This window comes from Neodiprion fabricii, chromosome 3 (assembly GCF_021155785.1).
Source record: "Neodiprion fabricii isolate iyNeoFabr1 chromosome 3, iyNeoFabr1.1, whole genome shotgun sequence".
Taxonomy (NCBI): domain Eukaryota; kingdom Metazoa; phylum Arthropoda; class Insecta; order Hymenoptera; family Diprionidae; genus Neodiprion; species Neodiprion fabricii.
This window is the reverse complement of record NC_060241.1, coordinates 35,751,047-35,775,509: the sequence shown is the minus strand read 5'-3', so window position 1 is coordinate 35,775,509 and position 24,463 is coordinate 35,751,047. Positions and strand designations below refer to the sequence as shown.

General features: G+C 42.4%; 1 protein-coding gene across 4 annotated transcripts; it reads left to right on the top strand.

Moving 5' to 3' along the window:
• The first annotated feature begins 5,971 nt into the window (after positions 1-5,971).
• Positions 5,972-24,132, top strand: LOC124177105 (sodium- and chloride-dependent transporter XTRP3). Of its 4 annotated transcripts, none has more exons than XM_046559119.1 (13): positions 5,972-7,531; positions 14,405-14,637; positions 15,264-15,284; positions 15,750-15,971; positions 16,085-16,195; positions 16,288-16,529; positions 16,974-17,115; positions 17,462-17,663; positions 17,766-17,925; positions 18,001-18,163; positions 18,229-18,429; positions 18,916-18,969; positions 20,227-20,357. In XM_046559119.1, the coding sequence occupies exons 1-12, from the start codon at positions 7,270-7,272 to the stop codon at positions 18,919-18,921; spliced, it is 1,965 nt and encodes a 654-aa protein (XP_046415075.1). In that variant the 5' UTR covers positions 5,972-7,269; the 3' UTR covers positions 18,922-18,969; positions 20,227-20,357. The 4 variants fall into 4 exon arrangements, with proteins under 4 accessions (XP_046415075.1, XP_046415076.1, XP_046415074.1 ...); XM_046559120.1 differs by having other exon boundaries at positions 18,916-18,921; positions 20,227-20,335; XM_046559117.1 differs by lacking the exon at positions 18,916-18,969 and having other exon boundaries at positions 5,974-7,531; positions 20,227-24,132.
• Positions 24,133-24,463: the final 331 nt, after the last annotated feature.

The following is a 24,463-nucleotide window of genomic DNA, read 5'->3' as shown; positions in this document are numbered from 1 at the left end:
AGTTTTATACGTTTCACCCTATCGCAGACACATCGGATATATGGAACTCGACGTTATTAAATAGCCATAAGTCCGAAGCGTCTACGTGAGTGGCCTAATCCCTGATCTTTCCGTAAACTCTTGAACAATGAAATCTCATACCCCGTCCACTTTTCTGCGAGAACGTGTCTCAGCTACCAATTCCCGACGTAATTGAACGGAGATTCAACGTCGGGCGCCACTACGACAAATTTCCACGATTAATCCTAGCTCCAATAAGTTGAGTTTTATTGTTTTCCAAACGGCGACCGACGACTAAGAAACGACGGAGTCGATTCGTCCAGAGAATAAATCGGATGAAACGAAAGTGACCTTCGTGTCCTTTTCCTCCGCTGCGTAGAACGCGAAAAATGCTCGAGGAAATATATCTTCTGCTTCGGTGTGCATTGGAAAGCTCTGCAATCTCGATTATTTCTCAACAATCTATCGGCTCGTTCGCTCAAGACTACAAGACCGCATGTTTGATCCGAAAAGCTCTGATCAATTACGAGTGGCTCTTGCGCATGTGATCGTTTGCTGCGATATTCGGGAGAGGTTACACTGACGTAAGTAGGCTTGAAGCGGAATTGTGTGGAACGTATAGAACAGGCTGTTGCTAAAGTGAACGGCGCCCGAATATTAGACAAACAATGTGTAATTATTAATGAATCCATGAATGAGGATGTGACGTTTAAAACTCAGCGTAGGGCGGTTGGATGCTTACGCAAACGCGCTGTACATTCTATCAGCTGCGTTTCATGGCCCGATTATGAGTTTGGTGTACGTAGGAAAAAATGCGGGCTTAGACTCGAGGTGAAGACGTGCAAGGCGGACGGTTCTTGGCAAGATCTGCGACAGTCTTGGTACGCCAAAAGTAAGGTAAAGCTCGTGAAGAAGTGGGAACAGATGTCTCGTGGAATACGCCAAGGGAGAATATTTCCCGGGATTTGACCTGCCTTGAATAAGTCCCGTCACAGTGGGAGCTTCCCAAGGATAATGAGGTGAAAGTCAGGATCCGTGACTCGTCTCTGCTCAAAGACAGACGCGGTCAAAGCAAAAGTACCTGATGGCGTTGTTCGTCCAAGGAGAGCTTTGAAAGTTCCTTTTGCGATATTATTTCATGATGAATGTATTTTTCGGGAAGCCAAGAATATGCGCAGACCTGATCTCCCTGCCCTTTGCTTGCTGGGAATATCCACTCTTGAGATGAACGGACGTTGTGTGTTCCTCGAATCGTTTCACTCGGTCACTTTGCACAGATCGCTGGAAAAGATTGCTGATTTGACGATGCTTTGTTGTACGGTTTCATCCTCGACCCACTTTCCGTCAACTTGCACTCCATTCCTGCCTCCTTATCCCTGATCTCCACATCGAATGGGAGCAATCTTCACCCCGGTTTACTGGCTACCTAATAACGTCGACCGTTTCGGACCTGAGCTCGATTCCAGAAGGTGAAACAGGAGGTTTCAGGTCATCGGGTACGACACGGTGACTTAAAACAAATGATACAACCTTAGGTATACTGTTAACAAGAAGTTTCAGAGTCGCGATTGATCGATGGTTACGTATCGGAAGGTGACCGGTATAAAACTCATTCAGCGAAGGTTTCATCTCGAAAGAAGAGCAAAAATACTGGAAGTGAGAATGCTGAAACACTTCAGTATTCAAAGTTCAGGTAACCGTGCGAATCTATCCAAATATTATCACAGAACACGGAATGATTTTATGCGGGCATTATTTTCTATCAACAGCAAATAGCACCTTCTTTTTTTCACAGTTTAAGCCGTGCTACAAGTGGAATTAATACTAACACGTTGAAGAATTGAAAGTTCAATTTTGCAGGGTAGTCTAGTCGAAGTACGGTGACAGATTGTGAGGTCCTTGAGGAAAATACCGTGCGAAGAACGAAGCTGAGTAACGTAGACGGCCTGTTCCAAAAGATTGTACGTTCCATATCCGGCGAAACGGAGCTTTTACAAAAAAATGTCAGCGTAACGGTGCACAGGTATTGCACAATGGGTACAATACGCGAATGCTCACCTATATCTTAGAAAGCATTTCGATCAACGCTGCTGCGGTTCGCAGACTCGATGCCTGAACCAGATTCGCGAACACGGGGGTGACTGCGACGTACTTTGAGAAATGACGTCACGGGGGTGTGTTCGACCCCGGTGGAGGTTAGTAATGAAAGGGAGGTGTGTGGATGCATGGATGAGGTGTAGAGGCGGAACGGCTTCTGACTTCTCCCGTACCAGCTGGCGTAACGCGTCGTCGAATGAGGGGAACCCCGATATTGCCGGTACGCCGGCACTCTGTTTCTCCCCTCGTCCGTTTCCGCCCCCATTTACCTCCCCCATCTTTATACCGAACGCGCCCCCAGCGGAGCAGAAATACGAGGCAACGTCACCGGAATCCGCCGCCCACGCAAACCGCGCCGATCGATGGGAAGGATTTCGTTTAAGGGGCTTTCACAACGGCGACGAGAATCCAATGGAAAATTACACCGAGCTTGCGCTCTGTCTCTAACGATAAGTCAGCCTTGATTCACCGCTGGCCGCACTTTGGTTTGGTGGGAAAGTGACAGCCTACGACGGAATTCCGTGATTGAATAAACCGCTAAACCTTCATTGCACGTGATAATCGCCTTGTGGTTTCTGGGCAGAACTGAGCCGTTATGAATGGTCGTGCTGACACTTTCAAACACGTCATTACATAATTTGTACCTCTATCGCATGGAACGGATTTGCAGATATTCATAAAAAGGACCGATCGTTTTAGAGACATCCTTCGAGATATATCATCATACGCTTTAGCGGTTTCAAAACATTCAATTCTACCGGTTGTGAACGATGCTCAAAGCCATGGGCGATGACCGTTGGACTGGAAATACGCAGACCTGACCTGCGTCGCAACAGCGCTGATAATTTCGGATGAAAATTTGAATATTTATTTAATTTATTCATTTATACATTTATTCGGATACACAGCATAACATCCTCCTACGCAACTAAAAGGAGAAAGGTTCTGCAGGATGCAATAAAACCTGTTTGCAGACCCGAGAAAACAAAAGATTTGTTTACGCACTTAATTGTTTATGATGAAAGTCCTGTCCTCTGGTATCTTATTAATTTACACCCTACATGCACCATTGAGATTCGAGCAATGCTATGGTTTGATCACCAAAGTATTCGGGCTTGCAGGTGGATTGATGAAAAAATTTCAAACTATCGGAAAAAACGAGTGTATAATGACTTTCAAATTGCCATTTATCGTGCCGCATATAATACCGTGATCCAACACAACTATTTTCGTAAACATCTGTCTACAAAGTGTTTGAAATTGATTCTAAGACCACTCGCGGTACGTTGAATATAATTTGTTGTTGCGTTGATAATATTGGCATAGATTTTTGCTCCGTATCGCCAGTATTTCTTAAAATTACGACGAAGATTGGAGAAAAATGTTAGACGGAGATGCGAGGCCTCGATAATAAACGCTCTAATTAATTTAGCCACATTTTAGTCGGGAGTATTTTGAGACGTGAACTCGTGACATTTTTTGAGGGATGGCCGCCGCTTATTAGGCATGCCCATCTCTATGTATAGCCATAGCCTATATAAATATACAACGTAAATGTATATTGATTTTCTAGCGCATTGAAAACTCCGTACTCAAATGAGTACGCCTTTTAATTCTCTATTTTTTTTTACAAAACTTATTCAACTTGTCCATCGTGGCGGTATTAACCTGTTAGTACAAAACTGGATCGCGGTCTTGGACGGCTTCGCAATCCCAACGATGAAATAAGAGGTTTGCTGTGTGCGGGTTCGCATTCTGCAATTGACAATAAAAAAAAATTCCTTCCGTAATTCACAGGATCTATAGATACATCCACGTATCATATTACTCGTGGTTTGAGGGTCTTACATCAGTCGAAATGAATTCGTATTAATCAGCGTCGAACTGACAATGAAACTTTGCGTGACATGGAACCGTTCAACTTGTCCCACCAACGGTGTTTGCAAAAATCCATTTACCCGAAGCTTAACACTGTAAGTGTTTTCGTAACGGTCAAAGTTGTAATTACAGCGTTGAAACCAGCGCTATCGAAACTGAAATTGTTATTAGCATGACAAACGGTAAGTGCCGCTTACTTTTCGTGTTAACACGGAAGAAGTAAAATAGCAAATCTTCACTCAAAACTACAGTAAAAGAGGCACACTTGAAGGTTTTTGGTTAAAAATGCCCGTGTCAACTATATTTCTTCACTATAAACGTAGCAGATTTTACTCTGCAGACACTGATTTTCAATATTTGTAAAGTAAATTCACCATTTTACGAACTATTTTTTACAAAAAAAACCTGTTGTTACCCTCTTTTCCTGCACTTTTGAGTAAAATATGCTCTTTTATTCTCTTCGTGTGACTATTCTTCTAATATTTATCATATTACATGTCAGCATGGAAATTTCAGTTGAGTAATCACTTTTTATTTTCTAATTTTGTACTTAGCCTCCCCCTCCCACCTAGTTTAAATAATAATGTAACAAAAACACGTTCTCGCCTAATAATCGGTGTACCCTTTGTTCATTAGCAATTCATTTATCGTCGGTGGATAAGTGGTCAACGTGTAATGGGGTTATTTAAAAATTTGCATAAGAAGACACGAGCCGTTCTTTACACTGCAAGCAGGGAGCTAGGGAACGCAATTTAGGGTTCAAGGCCTACACAGGCACGTTGAAAAGGTCCCTGGTTAAGTTAGGGTCGCGTCGCAGATGCGTGTGAGCGATGGTGAATGGTATGAAAAAGGATTGAAAAAAGTAAGTCCTCCGAAGGTCGACGTGTCGGCCAAATATTATGAGATCAGAAGAAAAGAGGAATAGACTGAGAGAAAAATTACCTTTCTTGAATCATTTGTTTGCGTTTCTCTCTCTCTCTCTCTTTCCCTCTTGAAATATCGCATTCATCGCGTACGTGGCGATATATTATCTTTTACGATCAGGACCACCGTAGGTTGCGGAAATTCTGTCCCTCTTATATTCGCGCAGATATTGTTCTGCGATGGGTCAATTCAATACTCAGGCTCAGCATAAATTCGCAGGATTTCTTACGATTTTTTTTAAAACTTTAAATCTCAGAGTAGGCGGCAAATCTAAGGCTTCTTCATTCTGCGTACAGACACGTGCGAAATGTATTCTACCTTATAAAATTTAACCAAATCTTAGGAGGGATTCGTCATACACGACAAATCGTAACAGTATTTCAATTCCGGAGTGTGCTGCGCACGATTTCGGCGTTTTTGGAAGAGGATAACATTTTCTTTTTCCCCTATGGCGGACATTTTATAACTGAAAAAGCTCTCTCCCTTACACGCTACCCCAGAAATACGAGTCGGAACGTGTCATTTCCGGGTGGCGATAAATCTTTAACTACACTGTAAAAAGTTTACAACGTCAATCCAAATTTGATGAAACTCCACGGTGATCCTCGCTGCTCGGTAATTAATTTACCATCGTTTGGTCGCGATTCAGAAAGCATGATACCGCATTTTTAACAAACACCGAACTGTGTTGAATCTACAACCAAATAGGCTTCGTAAAAATGATTTCTCCGATTCTTCCGAAAAATCTACCCCCTAGTTTCTTACCTCGAAGAGTAGATACTCGTGTTTCCACAGGCTGTACGCAAGGGAAAGAGAGAGAGAGAGAGAGAAAAAATAAAAAAAATAAAAATAAAAAAATAATTGCGAGACGATAATCGCCCCTTTGGTTCAACCCTCGGCGGCGAAGGGACAACACCGGTGACGTCACGCACGGCGCAAGCGCCTCTCGGACGACGTCGAAGTTCCGTTGCGTCGTCGGAGCCTCCCCTTGTGCACCTTGGCGTCGTTTTCCCCTCTGCGACCCGCGCACGACGCCAATAAGCTCCGGGCACCGCCACGAGGGGAGTTTGGACGACGATTCAGTACAATATCGGCGCGCAACAGAGGCGTACACGTCGTTGCAACCCTTTGCTTGGAGTGCGCGTGGCCTTGGTTAAGGCTTCAGAGAGTTGACCTGCGGCAACCGGGATTTTGGTATACATGGGTCCTAAATCAGCCTCCACCAGACCTGCCAGCACTCACCTCGACCACAACGCCAATTTGCGCAATCTCAAGAGTATCAAGTTCAAGTAATCTCGATCTTATCCTGCCCCCTGCTGATTCTGCATTCGACCTTACGCGATCTCAAGAGGACCAAGCGACCGGCAACGACGGGAAGACGACTTGCGGTACCGTGGTCTCGTCCTGATCGACCGCAACACCGATCTATCGGAGAATTTCAGGATCTCATAAAGCGGGTCAAGGAACGCGAGGACGAGGAAAAGACCGGGAGACCAGAGACGCAAGCAATCGATAGCGCATTTTATTACCCCCAAGACGCAATATCCAAAGTATACGAGTATAAGCCGTTAAGTCCTGGCGTTTTTTTTTAAACATTAGAGTTTAATTAAATGGAACGTTGATCGTTCGCATCTGTACCAGTTTTAACAATAATATCGAGAAAATTACCGACCTGACACGGCATTCGATTTTCCGAGTTTCGTTTAATCGTAATTCACGATAGCAACGATACCATTGAGATACATCACTGAGTTATCGTAGAAACAACCACTCTCAGTATTCATCCGGTTAAAATTTTGAAGCTGAAACGGCAGTCAACGGATGCAACGTGATAAGTAAACTGTATAAAAAGAATGAATTCTGAATGATCCAGGAAGTGATACGTTGGATAAACGGAGCCTTAACAATCCTTTGAATGATTAAATTAGAATTGTACACGTTCGAGGTTTATTGATGCAGCATATAGACAGTCGTGATATTCAAATAAACGCCTACTCATCAATGTGTGCGAGGTGAAAACACTGTTACACGATTGGTTTCAGAGTTTGATTAGCGATTAGTTTACTGAGCAAACTTCCGACGTATCGCACCGCAATTCTCAGCACTGTAATTAATGTGTCAATCAGGAATCGAATCGAGTATAAACAGACCATAACTACCGCAGCAAGTTGAGTCCGAACCTGTAAGTCGTACTGTTGAAACTTGGTTTACCCTGAAAGCGCGTGAATCGCGTATACACCGGTGGTAAAAAGGCTTGAAAGGAAAAAAAAATCTCGAGGAAATTCCCCTCCTGAAGACCGATCAAACGTCAACGATACGGCTGAGAGGAAATACTCGAGGACACCGCGACGCGGACACCGAACAAGAAGAATGGTAGTAAAGGCCGAGGGAGCTAGAAATGGCCACGAACTGGCACCCCTGAATGGCGAGGGTGGCCAGCCTGGTCAGGGCGGGGGACACAACGTGACGATAGTTGTCGGAGGGAGTCAGGGTGGCGGTGGTCAGAAGACCAAGGAAGAAAACAGGGCAGCATGGAGTGGAAAGATGCAATTCTTCCTCAGCATCATCGGGTACAGCGTTGGTCTCGGAAATATATGGAGATTTCCTTACCTTTGCCAGCAAAATGGAGGGGGTGAGTTGCGAATACCCGATTTATCGCCAGACCAAACTTCCGACTCCTGACGTTTCCATTTTTACGTCACGACACACGCGCTGCGATACAATGTAAAGTTATTGCGAAAGCGGCTTATCGATAGAAGCCAATGAAAGCCAGTGGTTAATAGTATCTTTATCTAAAAATAGTCAATGTCTAGATTTATACGTATAGCTTTACGCGTTACGTAGACGATGCCTCAAGTACTGTAAGCTCCGAAAAAATTCACTGTTCAAGCAATTTTTAGCAGTGCGATTATCGCCAGGACCAACTCCAATGTTTAAAGACCCTATCGCGGTAAATTCGAATGGTCCGTGATCCAATTAATGGCGTAATGAACCCGGTTAAGGGTACTGAAGTTTAGCTTCCTACAATCTTTAAAAACCAATGTCTGTTGCCATTGAATAATTCATTTGTTACCTTAGCATCTCAGACCCGTATCATGATTTCACGATCGCAGTCGTACCAACGCGATTGAAACTTTGCAATCGTCTCGCTACTTTGTACTAAACACATCAAGGTTGCACTTCGATAAACTTTCCGTCCAAAGAAAGAAAGCCGATTCATTTCTCTTCCCCGATTCTAACCCACATTAAAATGCACGCAGGCTGCGGCAATGCCGGATCAATGGATCTGGGGGTGAAGCTGGGCAGAGAAACGGGAACACGGTGCAATAGAGATATCGATTTGTGTTCGACACAAATTTGCAGTTTCGTCATAACTCGCACAGGTTCGGTCCTTCGTTTTTAACCTGGTCCACGATGATCACGGCAGCGCATAACTTCAAACCACGATAAAGCATTGTAGAAGGTTATCGGTGGCTCCGAAGTCGGTTAAATCTTCTTTGAAATTTTTTGGAAATACGTGCCGACGCAAAATAGTAATCGTTACAAGTAAAACGCGGCTTATACCCACACGATAAGCGTGTCGAGTTTAGAGGTAATCACATGCAATCATACCATTTCCGCGGCAGACTGTACGGTGAGTCTGATCCCGTTGCAAGCTGCCTACTTCCACGCTACATTCAAGCTTTATCCAATAGAGAACATCGCTGACCCGTATATTTTGCAAACTCAAGTCTCTCGTCACGCTTCATCGACTATGCAGTTCTACGATTTTCGAATATATTCAAGTTGGCAAGATTCTCTGCCCTAGGCGACGCAACCGGGAAGTTGACGAATGTTGCACGTTCAATGTCGTAATCACGTGTGTGGTAACACAATTCGTATGCAAAAACCAGCCAGGGTCAGTATCGTGCGTGTGCCTAGTTTAATGAGGGGGGGACACGTTGTTGCACCGTACCGACGATATTAAAAGGGGTCTATGGGGAGCAGGGTTTAATTGAAGAAGGCTAATTGGACTGTCGATAACCGAGGTGGTGCCTGCCTTGTGATTAAATTAGGCACACGGGACCCCGACTCTCGAATACAGACCGCTAAGTAATTCAAAATTATTTTCTCCTTCGTTGGATGTCGATTCCAGGCAAGCTACAATTAATTCACAAGTTGTCAATGAGCTAGCAAACTTCACGCGTCTCTTAGGGACGTTGGTTGGACCTCGGAAGGTGGGATGGAGGTAACTACGACGAAAAGTAAAACGGGTCGTGTCGGTAGCTAAAGCGAAGTGCAAGCTGATCGAGAACAAAGGAACGTGCAAAAATGAGTCAAGGTATGTACTTGATGCGCCGTTTGCTGTGCAAGTAAATACATAAGCTGCCTTTAATGGGCACAACGGTTCTTCGAACGTCTCAAGGATGTAGGGACTGAAGGACAATTAAACTGTATAGGGGATATCGAGTTTGATAACCTTGAAGAAGGTGGATGGAAGAAACCATGGCAACGGATTCGTGAGCTCAGAGTGTCGAAAGCGACGTGTAAGCAATGCCCGGTCATTTTTTGGCCCAGTTTAATGTCGCGTTTGCGCAGTTTTAGAGATTAATCGACCTACCGAAGGCGAATTTTGAGTGGATGAAATGCCGTTTCCTCGTCAGTATATTTTTTGGAAACAAAGGATGACCTTATTTTCGAACTATAACATGAGCCGTCGCGATATGATCTGTAACATTTTCATTCCGAGTCGGTGACATTCAAAAAAGGTGGCTGCTCTTGACAAGCCGTGATATTAGTGTTGATCGTTGAGTTCTTGGCTATTACGCCGATAGTTTGGAACACGAGGCTGATACAAAAGGGCTCGATCATAAGGTCAAGGTTGAAGGACGTAGGGCGTCTTCGCTCCTCTCCGCCTTCTTTATTCCCGGAAATTCATAAGAGTACATCGACGCGAAACAGGAAGTGGCGTTGCTGATCCGATGAGTTGGTCAATTAGGTTTAGAGCATTGACTGATTTGCGGTTGGGCGTCACGGAGACGCAACCTGCCGGGAATCCGTAATTGGATAATTCATTCCTGGAAAGCAATCAGAGATGGAATTTGATCCGCGAGTGCGTTTACTCTGGTTCTATCGGTGATCAGAATTTCTTGCAAAATGGCAGTAGCGAGAGATAAAAAGAGCTTCGAATGATTAGTTTCGATAACCAATAAAAACGAAGGTCTAAATCAGCTCAGAATCTTGAATCTCAGCTGTAGGATTTCAATTATCCCTCGAATATTCTTCAGCGCGTTTCATTTTTAAATTTTACAACTCTGCACACTCCAATTATGAAGCAGGTAGAATTTAACACCAAGTAAATCTGGGTAAAGCAATTTTAACGATTTTCATTCCGGCAATGTGTATTTGCTTTGCAACCTGACAACCGAGTCGGTATAACTGAAATTTGTTACTGGAAGTCAATATTGGTACTCACGTAGAGCAAAAAAACCTATTTCCTTCTCGTCTTCGATTAATACGTCTCAGGCTGTTTGCTCCCGTAAAGCACCATTGTCTGTTTATCATGCAGGTAAACACTGGAGAACTGGGTGTTAAATAATTTGAAAAATCAATGGGTGATCAGTCAGGAAATATTTTGCGAGCGTATTTTTTACTTTTTTAGCAATTCACTTCTCCTATTTTTCCAATAGCGTAAAAATATCGTTGTATCTCATTTTACCGACCAATCGTACGTTTCACGGTTAACGAAGGTTTTTTTTTAAAAAGAAGCGATGATGAATGACGAGAGTCACGTGCAAAAATCAGGAGGTTTCTTTGCCAGAAAAGATTGACAGAACGCGCGGCAGCTTGGAAAATTCCACAAGACGCCAACATTTTCGGATCGATAAGTTTAGTGCTACACGTGACCCGGGCGATTGTACGTTCTTGACACGCACATCTCTCTGGTGTCTTGTCGAAATCTAAACCATTGCACACACTCGACGGTGATCGAACGTTTTCGCGGAGATGAAAATTGGCGAAAATTAATTGTGCTTATTTCGTTTGATACCTTGAAAACAAACGACGTCAGTTTACGGATTCAGAGATAATAGCCATGTTAGAAATAATTGAAAAATACCATTTTACGACTGACAGAAACACAGATTAAGATTTGCGATATGCAAAACCGGGCATATCGTCGATTTCGGCGTAATTCTTCTTCAGCTCAGCTCATTTCGAGACTACATAACTCTTCGACGTTATGTACAAGGCACTTTCCTATTTTACGAGCCAACTCGTAACAACCCCCTCGAGGCAGCGATACGGATTCTATCTGTCGCAAGATCTGGTGAACCAAGGAGTGAACCATAATCGAACCTCTGTCTCCTTTCATGGTTTATCCAGTAAGTCGACAGGGTTATCTTGTGAATAGACTTAACGGTCGGTCTCTATGTGATCGAGCAGTCTTACCCAATCAATTCATGTACTCCATTTCGTATATTTTCTATTCCAGTATACGAGACAGTATCACGAATAGTCGGAATGAATATTTAACGATTATCACCAGGTACCGTAACATGTTGAGTGCGTGCAGCATTTCGAGGCAGGCGGAACCTCGTGGTTACATGGTGGACGCTCGGTATTGGTCACTTGTTCATCAAGTTGATTAGCAGCTGTGTACAATGTTTCCATTCACATTGTATCGACTTATTAGGGGGATCTGCTGCACCCTCCGTTTGATTTTCATGCGTCGCTTCAAAGGCCCGCTTGCGTTGTTCGATAAAAATTGAACAGTGTCCCTCGAGCGGTTAGAAGCGACGAAAATAGGCAATTAATCTTTGAGTACGTCGTACAGCGTAAATAAAGGGGGTGCACCTTTTGCGAAAAGATGCCGTGGACGATGCCGAATGAAAAAAATATTATCGTACCACGAACGAGTACGTAAAAGAAGAAAAAACGAAGAATCGGAGTAACCGCTTCGGAAGAAAAGTACATAAAACAGATATAAAATCAGCATAGTCATGTATAGTAAAGTCCATTCTGGGATAGAAAGGGTGAAGAGCCAAGGGGGAGGAAAGCGGGATGCTGCGATCGCGGATCCTTCTTTTCTTACGCGTCACCTTGTTTTTCTCCCATATTTTATGTACGGACCCAAGGTCCACGGGGTTTCGGGAAAGCGTGGTTTCGGTTTCGCTCGTTTTAGGAACCTCATAACACGCGGTGCCGGGGGCGGCGGAGACCGAGAGAAACGGGGTAGCAGAGCGAGACGGAAAACGTTGGAGAGAGAGGGAGAGAGTGGGTCGAGAAAGAGGGACGGAGAGAATGCGATCAATACCAGACACTCCGGCTGCCTGCAGGCTCGGTGGAATAGGGGCGAGGGAAGGGGAGGAAATTGAGTTGGTTAGGGGTTGAGGATTGAGGGTTGGTGCCTCCACCTCTGACGACCCGTGTTGCGTCGTCATCGGGCGCGTATGATGCAGCGCTGGATCGTGTGGTCTTCGACCCATTGCGCACGTCGTTGCTTTCAGCAAATTATCCGCGTGCAAACACGCCTCTCGGCCTCTGACCCATTCACGAGTTGGTACCTTTTATAGAGCGGTCCGTGCAATTGACCGATAAGGGAAGAAGAACGGAGGATCCACAACATTCTGAAGTTGCGTTTTTTAATTTATCGGTCGAAGCACTCAACCGCGATGCGGGACATAGTGGATGTCATTTTTTTCCACTTGAAAATATCTTGTTATAATGTTGTCGAGAACCTTGCATACCTTCTGTCGAAGATTTGTGGTGTTGAATGGACTTTGTAAGAATTGATTCAACGACGGGATATGAGGGTTCGAATATTATTACCCCGTTTTCGATGATTCCGATGAAAATCTCAGCCTTTCTACTTTTTTCATTTGAAATGTAGAATGTTATTCAATTATAGTTTGGAAAGTTTTGAAATTGGAAAACTTATGGCAGCATCTTCGGAGTGGATTCAAATCAATTTGATTCAAAAGATGTTTGTCTAGCGGAGAGAACGAAAATTTAAAAACCAAACAGAGAGATTGTAATGTTCCGGTCTTCGTTTTATGCCTGAAGTATAACCTGGATCCAATTTCACTATGTTCTTGATCAGCACGAGCGTTTTTAATTTATTGTTATAATAAGTGAAGGAAATATCGTGAAGCCTTGTAAATTGCGAAACAATGAACGTGGTTATGTTTCATTGACGGTTTGACCATTGCACACTTACCTTCCTATCAACGATGAAAGTAATAACAATTCATTATAGCCGAATGATAAAAGTTACTATAAAGTTCTGCGCAATACATGTTCTTGAAATTTCAATATTCAATATCCTTAATCTATAGGCTTGAAATCTAGATATTAGCGAGTACCGGTAGAAGATTTAAACTAGATACAATTAGTTAGAAAATGCGTAATTTGTAGTACGACAGTGGTTAAATTGATGTTTATATAATACACGAATTAGCGAATGACGTTAGAGAGGCTGAAATGTGAATCCCGTCCGATCGAGATTGACCCGGGTCAAGACCCGCCTGGGTCTAGGGATTGCCTGCCTTGTCGTAGGGCATAGATCTCAGGGGCTTGGAGGGCAACCTCTTTTCGAAGTATGGCTTCCAGAATTCTAATCTGGGTGATGCAGAGTACAGAGAGTTGAATAACTAGCGGAAATCAAACGATTCAATAACATTCCGCGCGAAAGGCTTCTCTACGTCATGGTCGGGCATAATGTGCTCTCTTGAAAAAATGTGCCGCAAACCGATGCCTGGTAATTTCTTAAAAATCGAAACATCTCACTGTACTACACACTGTACTACATCATACTACATACGGTTACACGGTTTGAATGAACACCATTCGAAACTAGCGGGAAAAATGAATTGCAGAACCGACGAGAGGAAGAAAGAAAGTTACGGTTGGCTGTATAATGGCTCCATCATTCCACAGCACTTTGGAAGTACAAGATCGATATGCTAGCATTGACGATTTATCCTTCATTTGTATTCTCATTCTACCAATAGTAGAACAATGCCAGTAACAATGGTCAGCCGCTCGCTATGCAGACTACACGCAGTTGCTCGTCGCTACCGAACCTTTTGTACGTATAGGTGTAGTCGATTTGTTCTCTCTTTTCGGTATGCAGGCACACAAACATATGAGAATAATTTGCGTCAGTCTAAAGGGGTCAGTAGAGACGCGTGTTCCACATCGGTCAGCTGATAACAGTGCAACGGAAAGAGGCCGGGGAGGGCTTCGAACAATGGGGCACGATTGATCAAAGAAAAAAATGTCAGAGCCAAACCACAGTCAAGGTTATACTTATATACCTTGATTTTTCTTACCGAAATAGACACAAATCTCATTTGGTACTATAATTAATGAATTCTGGGTCTGTGTATCAAACTAGACCTAAAATAGAACGAGACCAATCATTGTTGGGCAAACAATGGAACCGAAGCTATGTATAAGAGACTGTGAGAATTTCGCTCCAATTCGATATACCGTCGTGTAAATTGTTTTATTCTATTTGTTTCAGGCGCCTTTCTCATTCCATTTTTCGTGATGTTGATCCTCGAGGGAGTGCCTTTGTTCCTGATAGAACTAGGTGTCGGACAGAAAATGAGACAAGGAGCCCTGGGAGTCTGGAACACGATACATCCTTGGCTCGGAGGTATAGGTATTGCCTCCTGCATCGTCACCTTCTTCGTAGCACTTTACTACAACGTTATCATTGCCTGGTGTTTCTACTACCTCGTGAACTCCTTGCAGGTTCGTCATTTTCCTTTAGGCCCCTTTATCGAGGTCAAACACATTCCTTGGTGTTTATAGAAGGCCGCGATCATGCCGACACACACGCGAACGTGTACGAGGTCAGAGTTCGACATCCGGATTCCAGAAAACTTTTCATGGGTTGGGTCGGAAACTTTTGGATTAAGTTTCTCCCGGTCCATTGTTCCGAGATCCGTTTAATTCACCCCGGAAAAACGTAAACATTAGGGTGAATCGATAAGAGAGTTTAGGATCTTGCGGGTTGGCCCAACTGAGTTTAAAATATTAGGAACAACACGATGAAAGTGTCATTGAAAATCTATTTTGTTGCGTTTAAAACCTGTTATAGCTGACGAGATTCTAATCCTTTATATTTTATGTCGATCAGTTGTTCGGTTGACGAAATATTTTACGGGTATTTGGCCATAGAGTCGTCTGTACTTCTATTAATCAATTCCCTGTTGCCACACGAGGCATCGAATGTTCAGGATAACTTAGAATTCAGAGTGTAATATCGAGTTAGATTGAAACATTGAATGAAATATAAAAAAATATTTGCTTGACTTGTAACGATCGATTTTAACCCAAATTAACCCAATCTCTTTGTTCCAATTATCTCGGCGCAGGCTGTGACGGTTAAATTTGGCGTAAGTAAAAAATAAAATTTACAGTGAATGTATCTGGGCACGAATCATGCATATTACTCATTTTATTCATAATTGACTTGCCGTAACACTTCAATCATCGATTTCTTCGTTCCTCATTCCATTAAACATAAACTTCTTTAAAACTCATTTAAAACTTTATGGAAAGCTTGTACGAAACTTTCGTATCAAGCAGCTTGACCTTGTATCCTGGCACGGAGTTCCTGCAACAACTGTTCCGTGACTTGACTAACAGCGACAAATCGTTATAATTTGCTAAATAATTACGACCTCGTCGCAAATTCGCCAATTAAACGTGTCGCCGCTTTAAACTATCACTCTTCAAGCTCGTACGGCACGACCGTGACGTCATTGTTATGTCGCCGTTAATTTCATTCCTCAAAATCAAACCTCATTGTCGTAGATTCACGTTACGAAAATAGACTACAACATTTTCTTGTTCCTCAGGAACCGCTGCCTTGGGCAACGTGTCCGATGGTGAACGATAAGCCCGTCGAAGAATGCGCGAAGAGTTCGGAAACCGCGTATTTCTGGTACAGAACAACCTTGGACGCCGCACCTTCGATTGAAGATGGACAAGGTTTGAAATGGTGGATCGTTGTGTGCCTCCTCGTCAGTTGGATCATCGTTTTCTTCATCGTGATGAAGGGCATCCAGTCGTCGGGAAAGGTAAAGCTCAACTACTTCTACACCTCGTTGACGCTTCTTAAGAACCTTGGAGTTCATTCGATTTTCACGAATAACAGCAATTATGGAACACTAACGGCACTCGATATTTTTAGGTCGTTTACTTCACTTCGATGTTTCCATACCTAGTGCTGACCATCTTCTTCATCAGAGGGATAACGCTGAAGGGTGCAAGCGCGGGATTGGTTCACATGTATACTCCGAAGGTCAGTGCAAGAAGTGTTTTTTCGAAATCACTGACGTATCTGAAAGTTTATCCGTTGCTGGATAGTTAAGGCGACACTGAAACTTTTCGCAGGTGGAAATGCTGTTGAAGCCGACTGTTTGGCTGGATGCGGCAACCCAAGTGTTCTACAGTTTCGGTCTTGCTTTTGGCTCCTTGATAGCATTCGGCAGTTACAACACTCCCGACAACAATTGTGTTCGCGACGTTATTCTCGTTAGCGTCTGCAACGCGTTCACCGCGATCTATGCCAGTGTTGTAATATTTGCGATTCTGGGATTCAAGGCGATGAGTAACGTCGATAAGTGCATTGCTGGGTAAGGTCGTATTTGATTTTCAATACCATGTAGATGAGCCCCTACACCCACCGATCAAATGACTTCCTTGAACTCGTATCGAATTATAGCAGACGCTGAGATATAGTTTTCACTGAGGATACTAGCTTATCGCGGAAAGCCTATTCCACAGTTTGATCAATATCTCGGAGGATTTTACTTATGAAACGGTAAACCTTCAACTTGACCTTCGCGACGCGCACGTAAGATATGTATTGGAGCCATCATAAATGGAATGTTGCTACACCAATTTCATTCGACAATTAAAGACCGCTACGGCGGCGGTATTCAGATGAAGAGACGAACATTGTTAAGACTAATATCTTGTCGGTGTGTGGATTGTTCAAACCTTAAAGGCGTACCTGATCGAAAAATATGCATCCGAAATCGTTATTAATTATTTTTTCTTCGCCACCTTTGTTTCAGCAATAAAGAACTGTTGTTATTCAATGGACTACTGTTGTCGAATTCGACGGATGAACAGTACGAGGACATAGTAACCAATTTCAATTCTACGGCCGAAAATTTCACCATAGCAACCTGTAGTCTTGAAGAACAGCTCGACGCGGTGAGTCATAAGCATGAGTTGAAAACTCAAAAAAGGATATTCACAGTGGAGAGAATCACGCAGCGTTACAGAATATTGCACTTTATCACTGCGGTTAATATTGTCTGAGACTAATAGGTTCGGTTTCGATGATCAACGAGCAAAATATTATTGCGTCTAATTATTGATTCTGTGGCACCCAATCGTCAAGATAGAGTGAAGTTAATGTTTCCAATTTTCGTAGAATTTCTTACATGCCATGAAAGTTTCTGCTCAAGTCACAACCATTTCGGTAGAAAGTGACATACGTGATTCTCTCCGCGTGGCAGCTTCTCTTAACCACAATTTATTGAACAACGATCATCAGGCTGCCGAAGGAACTGGTTTGGCGTTTATAGTTTTCACTCAAGCGATAGTGGAGCTCCCAGGTGCGCCATTTTGGTCCTGTATCTTTTTCTTGATGCTGCTAGCCTTGGGCTTGGGATCGCAGATCGGGATTCTCGAAGGGATGCTCTGCGTGATCTTTGATATAGACCTCTTTAAGAGAGTTAAAAAACAGTACATCACCGGTAAGTGACTGGTAAGCTCCACCTCGTCGAAGCTGTACCGTTCCTACTCTTTGATTCCCTGTATTTTCGTCCCTTCCTCAACATGCTCAATAATCGTTTCAGCGGTTGTCTGCGTAATCTGCTTCTGCGTCGGTTTGATATTCACCACCGGGGCTGGCGAATACTGGTTGAAGATGTTCGACAGCTTTGCCGGTACAATAGGACTCGTCGTTGTCGGATTGATGGAAATGGTTGCGGTCATTTACATCTACGGACACGAAAAGTATTCCTCAAACACTTTCATTCTCAGTTCCAAGCCCCGCCAGCCTACCAAAACTGCACTTCGATTATTTCACAGGTTCACCAAGGACATTGAGGACATGACAGGGTATCGACCTGGGTGGTATTGGCAGGTGACGTGGAGATTCTTGGCGCCCCTAATCATGGCGGGGATTCTCGTTTCCAGCATCGTTTGCATGTTCATTCAAAAACCGGAATATTCGGCTTGGGACGCGACGAAAGTGAGTACTGACTTTGGTCACCGTTCGACGGATGCTTAATTTGCTTCGATCACGTTTCTCAACAGGGAGTCAGCGTTCCTACAAGCTATCCAGGCTGGGTCCTCGTCATTGCAGTGATCATCGTGATCGCTGGTGTAGCGCCAATGCCGATAGTATTTGTCCTGAGAAGATTCCAGTGCGTTAAACTGGACGTTGACATTCACCAGGGTAGCATTCGACGCATTGATACTACTGTCTCAACGAAGGAGATGATGGGCGACGTTGACGTAAGTTGAACCGTGACTGCCAATAGTGTTTCTTCTTTTCACCTTTACCTTTGACTATCGTAAAAATAAATTTTGCCTCGTGAATACGGAGGGTCAGAGATCTGCTCACAATGAAACCGTCACTGACTCAATCGTTCATTTTACGAATCAGATGAAATAATTTTCACTCTAGTCCAAGTTTCTGTGAAAAATTAATACTGATGTTGTAAGATTAGGTGCAAAATGAACGCAAAAGGTGTGACCGTGATCTCTTCAGGTCACGTTAAAGAAAAATATACAAAGAGTCAGATTAACGTATCACTGTATTATTGGCAAGTGACATGCAGTTGAACGCGCACCACGAGAAGAATTTCAATATACTATGAAATACCGTATTATTCACAAAATTTTTGCATTTTTGAAAAGGTGCAACCTTTGCCAAGCTAAATATCTTCTCGTGGTGCGACGATTGTGAAGTTTGCTTCGTATTGAATATCTGATCTACAGTTATAGGTAAGCCCACTGTGGTAACGTCGATAACGATCCTAGCTACCTACATATGTGAGTTTGCCCGTTGTAAAGCTGCGAATGCTAATTAGACGCTTCACGCACTTTCACACGCGTTTCTCATTAATTTCTTCGTTCTTTGGATTGAGCTGAAAATAATCAAATTTTACCGTAGACGCAATCATCCTTCGGTTTGATTTTCTGCAGCGGCGGAAAATGCGATGTAGGTGAAATTTCATCACTTTTCTTTCATCCTCATTGCCTACAGTTTCTAATAAGCGCATGGCTGTTTTCAACTGAACGAAGTAAAACATTAAAAATGATACAGAAAGCTACACGTTACACTAAACGATGCTGCTGTTGAGGAAACAACCGGCTCGAAAAATGTTTTGAAGTTTTTTGACCGTACTCCGGGTCAAAAGTATGTCAAGTCACTTGAACGGTTGATTCAAATCGAATTGCGATGAAAAACTAGGGGACCCAGGCGATTGTTATTACTGATAATTAGTTGCATACTTTGACCTTGATCATTGCTGAATCGAAAAGTAGTAGACAAAAGTGAATATAGTGACTGTTTGATATTGAGTAGGAATGATTAAATCTTGAGCGTGTGGAAGATCAACGTAAAGGTCACGTCGCGTCGTTTCTGCGTACGTTCAATGATAAATTCATCACTGCACGTAACTGCGACCAAAATTGCTTGGCTACATTATTTTCCCTATCGAACATGGTTATAGTATAGTTAAGCTTTAGTAATTAGGATAGTGCAGATATAGACCTAGAAGGTACCTTAACTCCAGACTCTAAATTGCATGACGAACAAGTTAACACAATACTAGATAATAGGTGGCTGGCAAGTCAAGTTTTTACGTTTCAACGACGACGTGTAAACCAAACAACTTAAAACAAATCGCAGTATCGCGGCAATTATAGATTTAAAAAAAATTATGGCAGCATGAGAAATGTTTGTAACGCAATGAATGATTCTAAAAATAACAGATATTTAAACAAAAGGGGTCAGCTCAGCAGAAATATTTCACTATAACGGATAGTCGGTAAAATTGGTATATCGTGCATGAAAAGGCCTCTGGCTACTAACTTGGTAACAATTAAAGACTGTTGGCAGCGTTCGTTTAGGTTAAACGACCGTCGAGTGTCTCGATATAAAGTATATTAAATTTAGCTCAATTTTCACTAATCGTTATACCGAACGAAGCACAGAGTTCTGACCAACAGATTTTAATTACCAAACGACGAACAGACGTCCGCAGAGTCTGGGTGATTAATTCGATTTTTCAATCGTACGGATAGCTGGACGAGTATCACGACAGGCTCGAGGATTTCCCTGAGGAAGAGGAAGACGAGGACGACAACAGCGACGACGATAACAACACTGCACCGTCTTCGGCGAGAATGGTCGCAAACCAGATGAAGGGAAAGGCTTTCAAGATGGAAGTGATGGACTTTTGAAGGGACCTCCACCTATCGCGATGACCGTTCATCCTTTTGTAACCCCTGATTCTTAGTACATAAGCGTGACCTTTAAACTCAGTAAAAGAGCCAAGGTTCCTGCAAAGCACTTGGGCATGCGGTAGGCGCAGGATTACGAACGTAGCACTTCCGGCATTGACGGTCACCGGTCGCCGAGTGATTTTTTTTTCCTTCCGATAGTACAATAACGTTGGCTCTGTATAATCCAATTGTCGGCCGCCCTATTATTATACACGTACAACGTACCGAGGAGAATTCCGTGGGAATTCGAGGTTCACTAGGAGAGAGTCTGGCTCTATCAGCGCTAAAAATATAGACCAGGGGAAGATCTGTTGTTCGAAACTTTGAAGCGCTGATTAGGAGTGGCCGTTTCGTTACGTCAATGACTGTCGAAACCTTGGTCGGGATATGCTTTGTGCACAAAAGCGAATACTCGAATACAACTCTGCTAGATTTGAAGCCGTGACATTCGAGAGACGCGCAATTAAACGTTGACTCACAAGGTCTAATCGAGCCCGGGCGAATAAATTGAGAATAACGAAGATCATTTTTGCAGTAACGAACGACTCGCACCGTTTAACACCAGTCGACGTTTAAGGTGCGTCGCGTCGCGATCTCAAAATCTTATCTGTACCAAATCCCGCAAAGATAGCATCGAGCAGTCGGTCTGTGGGTCTTGAACTTGCAGCTGCGTCAAGAAGCTGATCCTGACTAGTCGCGTTGACGGTTTTTATTCAAAATTTCAACAAATGCGAGACATTTTTATTGCTGAACGAACCATTTCGAAACAGTATACGGTGGTTTTCGAATGGCCACAAAGTTTTGTGATATTAATCTCAGTGTTACGGCTGCCTCGACATCGCAGACTCACAACTAGAAGTATGATTTGCACGAACGAAGAGCGAATGTAAAACTGTGCATTTTCAAAGTATCGTATGTTACTCTCTCCGCAATTTCACTTCCTCAATTATCGGCACTTCGCGCAGAAGTTCTGTGTTCCTTGTTTCTGTGATCCCTTAAAAGCAATACCTATTCTATGCAAATACACAGTGTGAGTACTCCATGATTCTAGCAAGGTGCACGACGAAACATGCTCTTCTATTCTGAAGTCTTATGCAATCTTCATTACGAACTGGTAAAAAATTAAAAAATACTCGCGCAGCGCTTAAGACGAATTCAATGCAACAAACATTGTTCGAGTCTCCGGATAATTCTACTTGCGTCACGTAACGATATTTTTTTTCTCCGATCGTCAAAATTCATTCTTTAACACCGGTTGAACAAAAGGGCGAAACGCGGACGAAAAATTATTGAAGTTCATTCGTTTTTTTTTTTTTTTTTTTGTCACCTTCATCGAATAAGAAAATTTTTGACTACTGGCAAATTGGCTCTTATTTTTTAATAAAAAATTATTCATACTTGATCAAGGGATATTTAGTCCAGGTGAAGGGAATTTGAAAAAGCGATTAAAATGGCGTTTTTTAATTCATGCCGAAGCCCCGAATTATACTCTAGAGGAAATAGGCTTGGAAACATGTGACGTGAAATGGTAAATCGGGATCTTCTATAGCGAACCTGGGGTATTTAGGGAGTCGGGACTGATAGTTGAATATTGATCAAAGTATGTTAAATTATCATCAATACAGGCGCGAAAAATTTCAACGAGAGACAATTAGCCGTCAAGGATTCTAAATAGACATGCAAATGAAGTTAATTCGTATTCACGGCGCGCTATTCCAGCCGCGTTTTTCTGGGACTGTAACAAGCAGAGTAATTCAATTCACGAAAGTACGTAGGAGAAAAATTTATGCGTATTTCTGACGTACGCCAGTAGTATGTCCGTTGTAGCCGAAAGCGAGACACTCGGAAGATTATTTACACTATAGTCAAAATAGCCGTACGTTTTATGCGTATAACAATACTGCAAAAGCGGAACTTCGCAAAGTGATACGTAATTCTGGTAATATAGGCTCAAAAAAAGTAGTTTATGTAACATGCGTTTAATTAGCTATAATTATAATGAGAGCTAAGCTAGTATACAGTAATACATACCTACTAACATTGTTACTTGGCTGGTCCAGCTTTTTTGAATTATTATCATATATATTTAATTTATATATGTGATGTATATTTATTATCGAAGGACAGAGTTGTTGTTTTACGACTGGCGTAACAGCGACCGTTCAAACAATAATCCATATTTTCATTCGATTTTTCACTTTCACTTTTTATCATCAACCAAGACATAAAAGTGTGAAAATTCTCCCACCGCCGACGGACGACGGTGTTAATCTCGATGCAATCGATAAAGAAAGAACAGCGAAAAGCATTTTTTCATTTAGATCTTTCATCTCGAAAGATAACCCGCTAACTCATCGTGGCTTGCGAGCGTTTGATAATGTAAAACGGAGTATTTATTGTCGTATAATTGTCGGTGCCATAGGCGGCTGTAATATCTGCAGGATTATTTCATTTACGACGATACGGCTCACATAATATTTGGGTGTGTACAAATACCTGACATAAATTGCGCAACTTCGTGACACAACGCACGTGCGTGTAATATCAGCTGCGCGTGAAGTGTGGAATTCATCGGGCGTAATCAAATCGGGGCGTAAGTTGTATCTTTTACAACAAGATTAATTATGATCGTCCGTGTAATTCTTTTTTCTTCCAATTTTCACCTCGCAATCGCATAACAGTAATTGCCGACACTTGGTTTTGCTAGCGTTTAAACAATAACACGCGTGATTTAAATGCTGAGGGAATCAAGATAAATTTGAAATTGCACCAAAAACTTTTTGCTGTAAGGTGCTCGTGTGGAAACCAAAAATAATTATCACGCGAAGGGAATGAAAGTACGAATATTAAAAGAAAAAGAAAAGAAAACGAAGCATAGCACACGATGAGAGACGAATAATAACGATTGCCAATTATGACGTTGTCTTACATTATAATTAATTATTATAATAACAGATCCACGAGGGAGTTGTACATATTAAAGTTAATAGACGATCAATTCGGGGTGTTCATATTACTTTTGTATCACCGTAAAAACCCATCCAGCATCACAAGTTGAATGAAAAGTGATCGAAACGATCCGAAGTGAGAAAAATATCAGGGAAAGAAAATTACGTAGTTCAAGGTAATTCGAACACCATGTTATACATATAGTATTACAATTGCGTAGGCTTTAAGCGTAACACCCGTTTTTAAAAATGCCACAAGCGCGATAGTTATTGTTACTACATACGTAAGTATTTACTATTTACGTCCTCGGTTTGCAGAAAGGTTACAGGAATCCTACCGGCTTTCAAGTTCTTATTCGTAACTACACCAATGAGTTTTCGCACGTCATCGTAGAGGTTTCAAAACTTTATTTCACGCTGACGTAAGCCCTCATCTTTTACAATTAGCAACTGCCACTTGACTCAATATGGTGCCGGCCTGTTAAATTTATACGTAGATACGAAATAGTTGACGATAGTCTAACAATAACAGCTGACAAAATTGTAAGGCTCATGAAGTATAGAGTTAATATGCCCAATAGTATTTTACAGAAAAACCTAATCGCTTAGCATGAGATTTGTCGAAAGTGTGAAAGAAAAACTGAAAGTTAAGGGTTGTCGTTGTCCTATAGTTAATACAGTAAAATAGGTTAATATAGAACGTATTGTATACAAGGATATATAAAAGTATTTAAATAAAAGCTTATTTATTGCCGAACGTCAAAGTTTACCCACCTCGGGACGATTTTCTTCTTCGCCCGAAATTATTGTCCCCTCTAGTCATCTGCCAGAGAGAAAGAGAGAGAGAGAGAAAAGGAAATTAAAGAAATACGCGGATTTTCAAGAGTTCAAAAATATACAATCTGGTCTTTTCATCTCGGAAGGATGTTACAGCTCTAAACGCAAGTTGAACACGCAATGCTTCGACGTTGTTCATTCTGTGGCCAAAATCAATATTAACAAAATTACTCTATCCCTGTCATATACACGTATGTAACATATATGTATCCAGCAAGCGAATAAAGCCCATCAAGTCGAGATGATTTTCG

Bases quoted from the DNA above. Each gene is read 5' to 3' on its own strand.
- LOC124177105 (XM_046559117.1), top strand. From the start codon at position 7,270: ATGGTAGTAAAGGCCGAGGGAGCTAGAAATGGCCACGAACTGGCACCC. The intron at 7,532-14,404 runs GTGAGTTGCGAA...TATTTGTTTCAG, and splicing joins TTGCCAGCAAAATGGAGGGG to GCGCCTTTCTCATTCCATTT. The intron at 15,972-16,084 runs GTAAAGCTCAAC...CGATATTTTTAG, and splicing joins GCATCCAGTCGTCGGGAAAG to GTCGTTTACTTCACTTCGAT.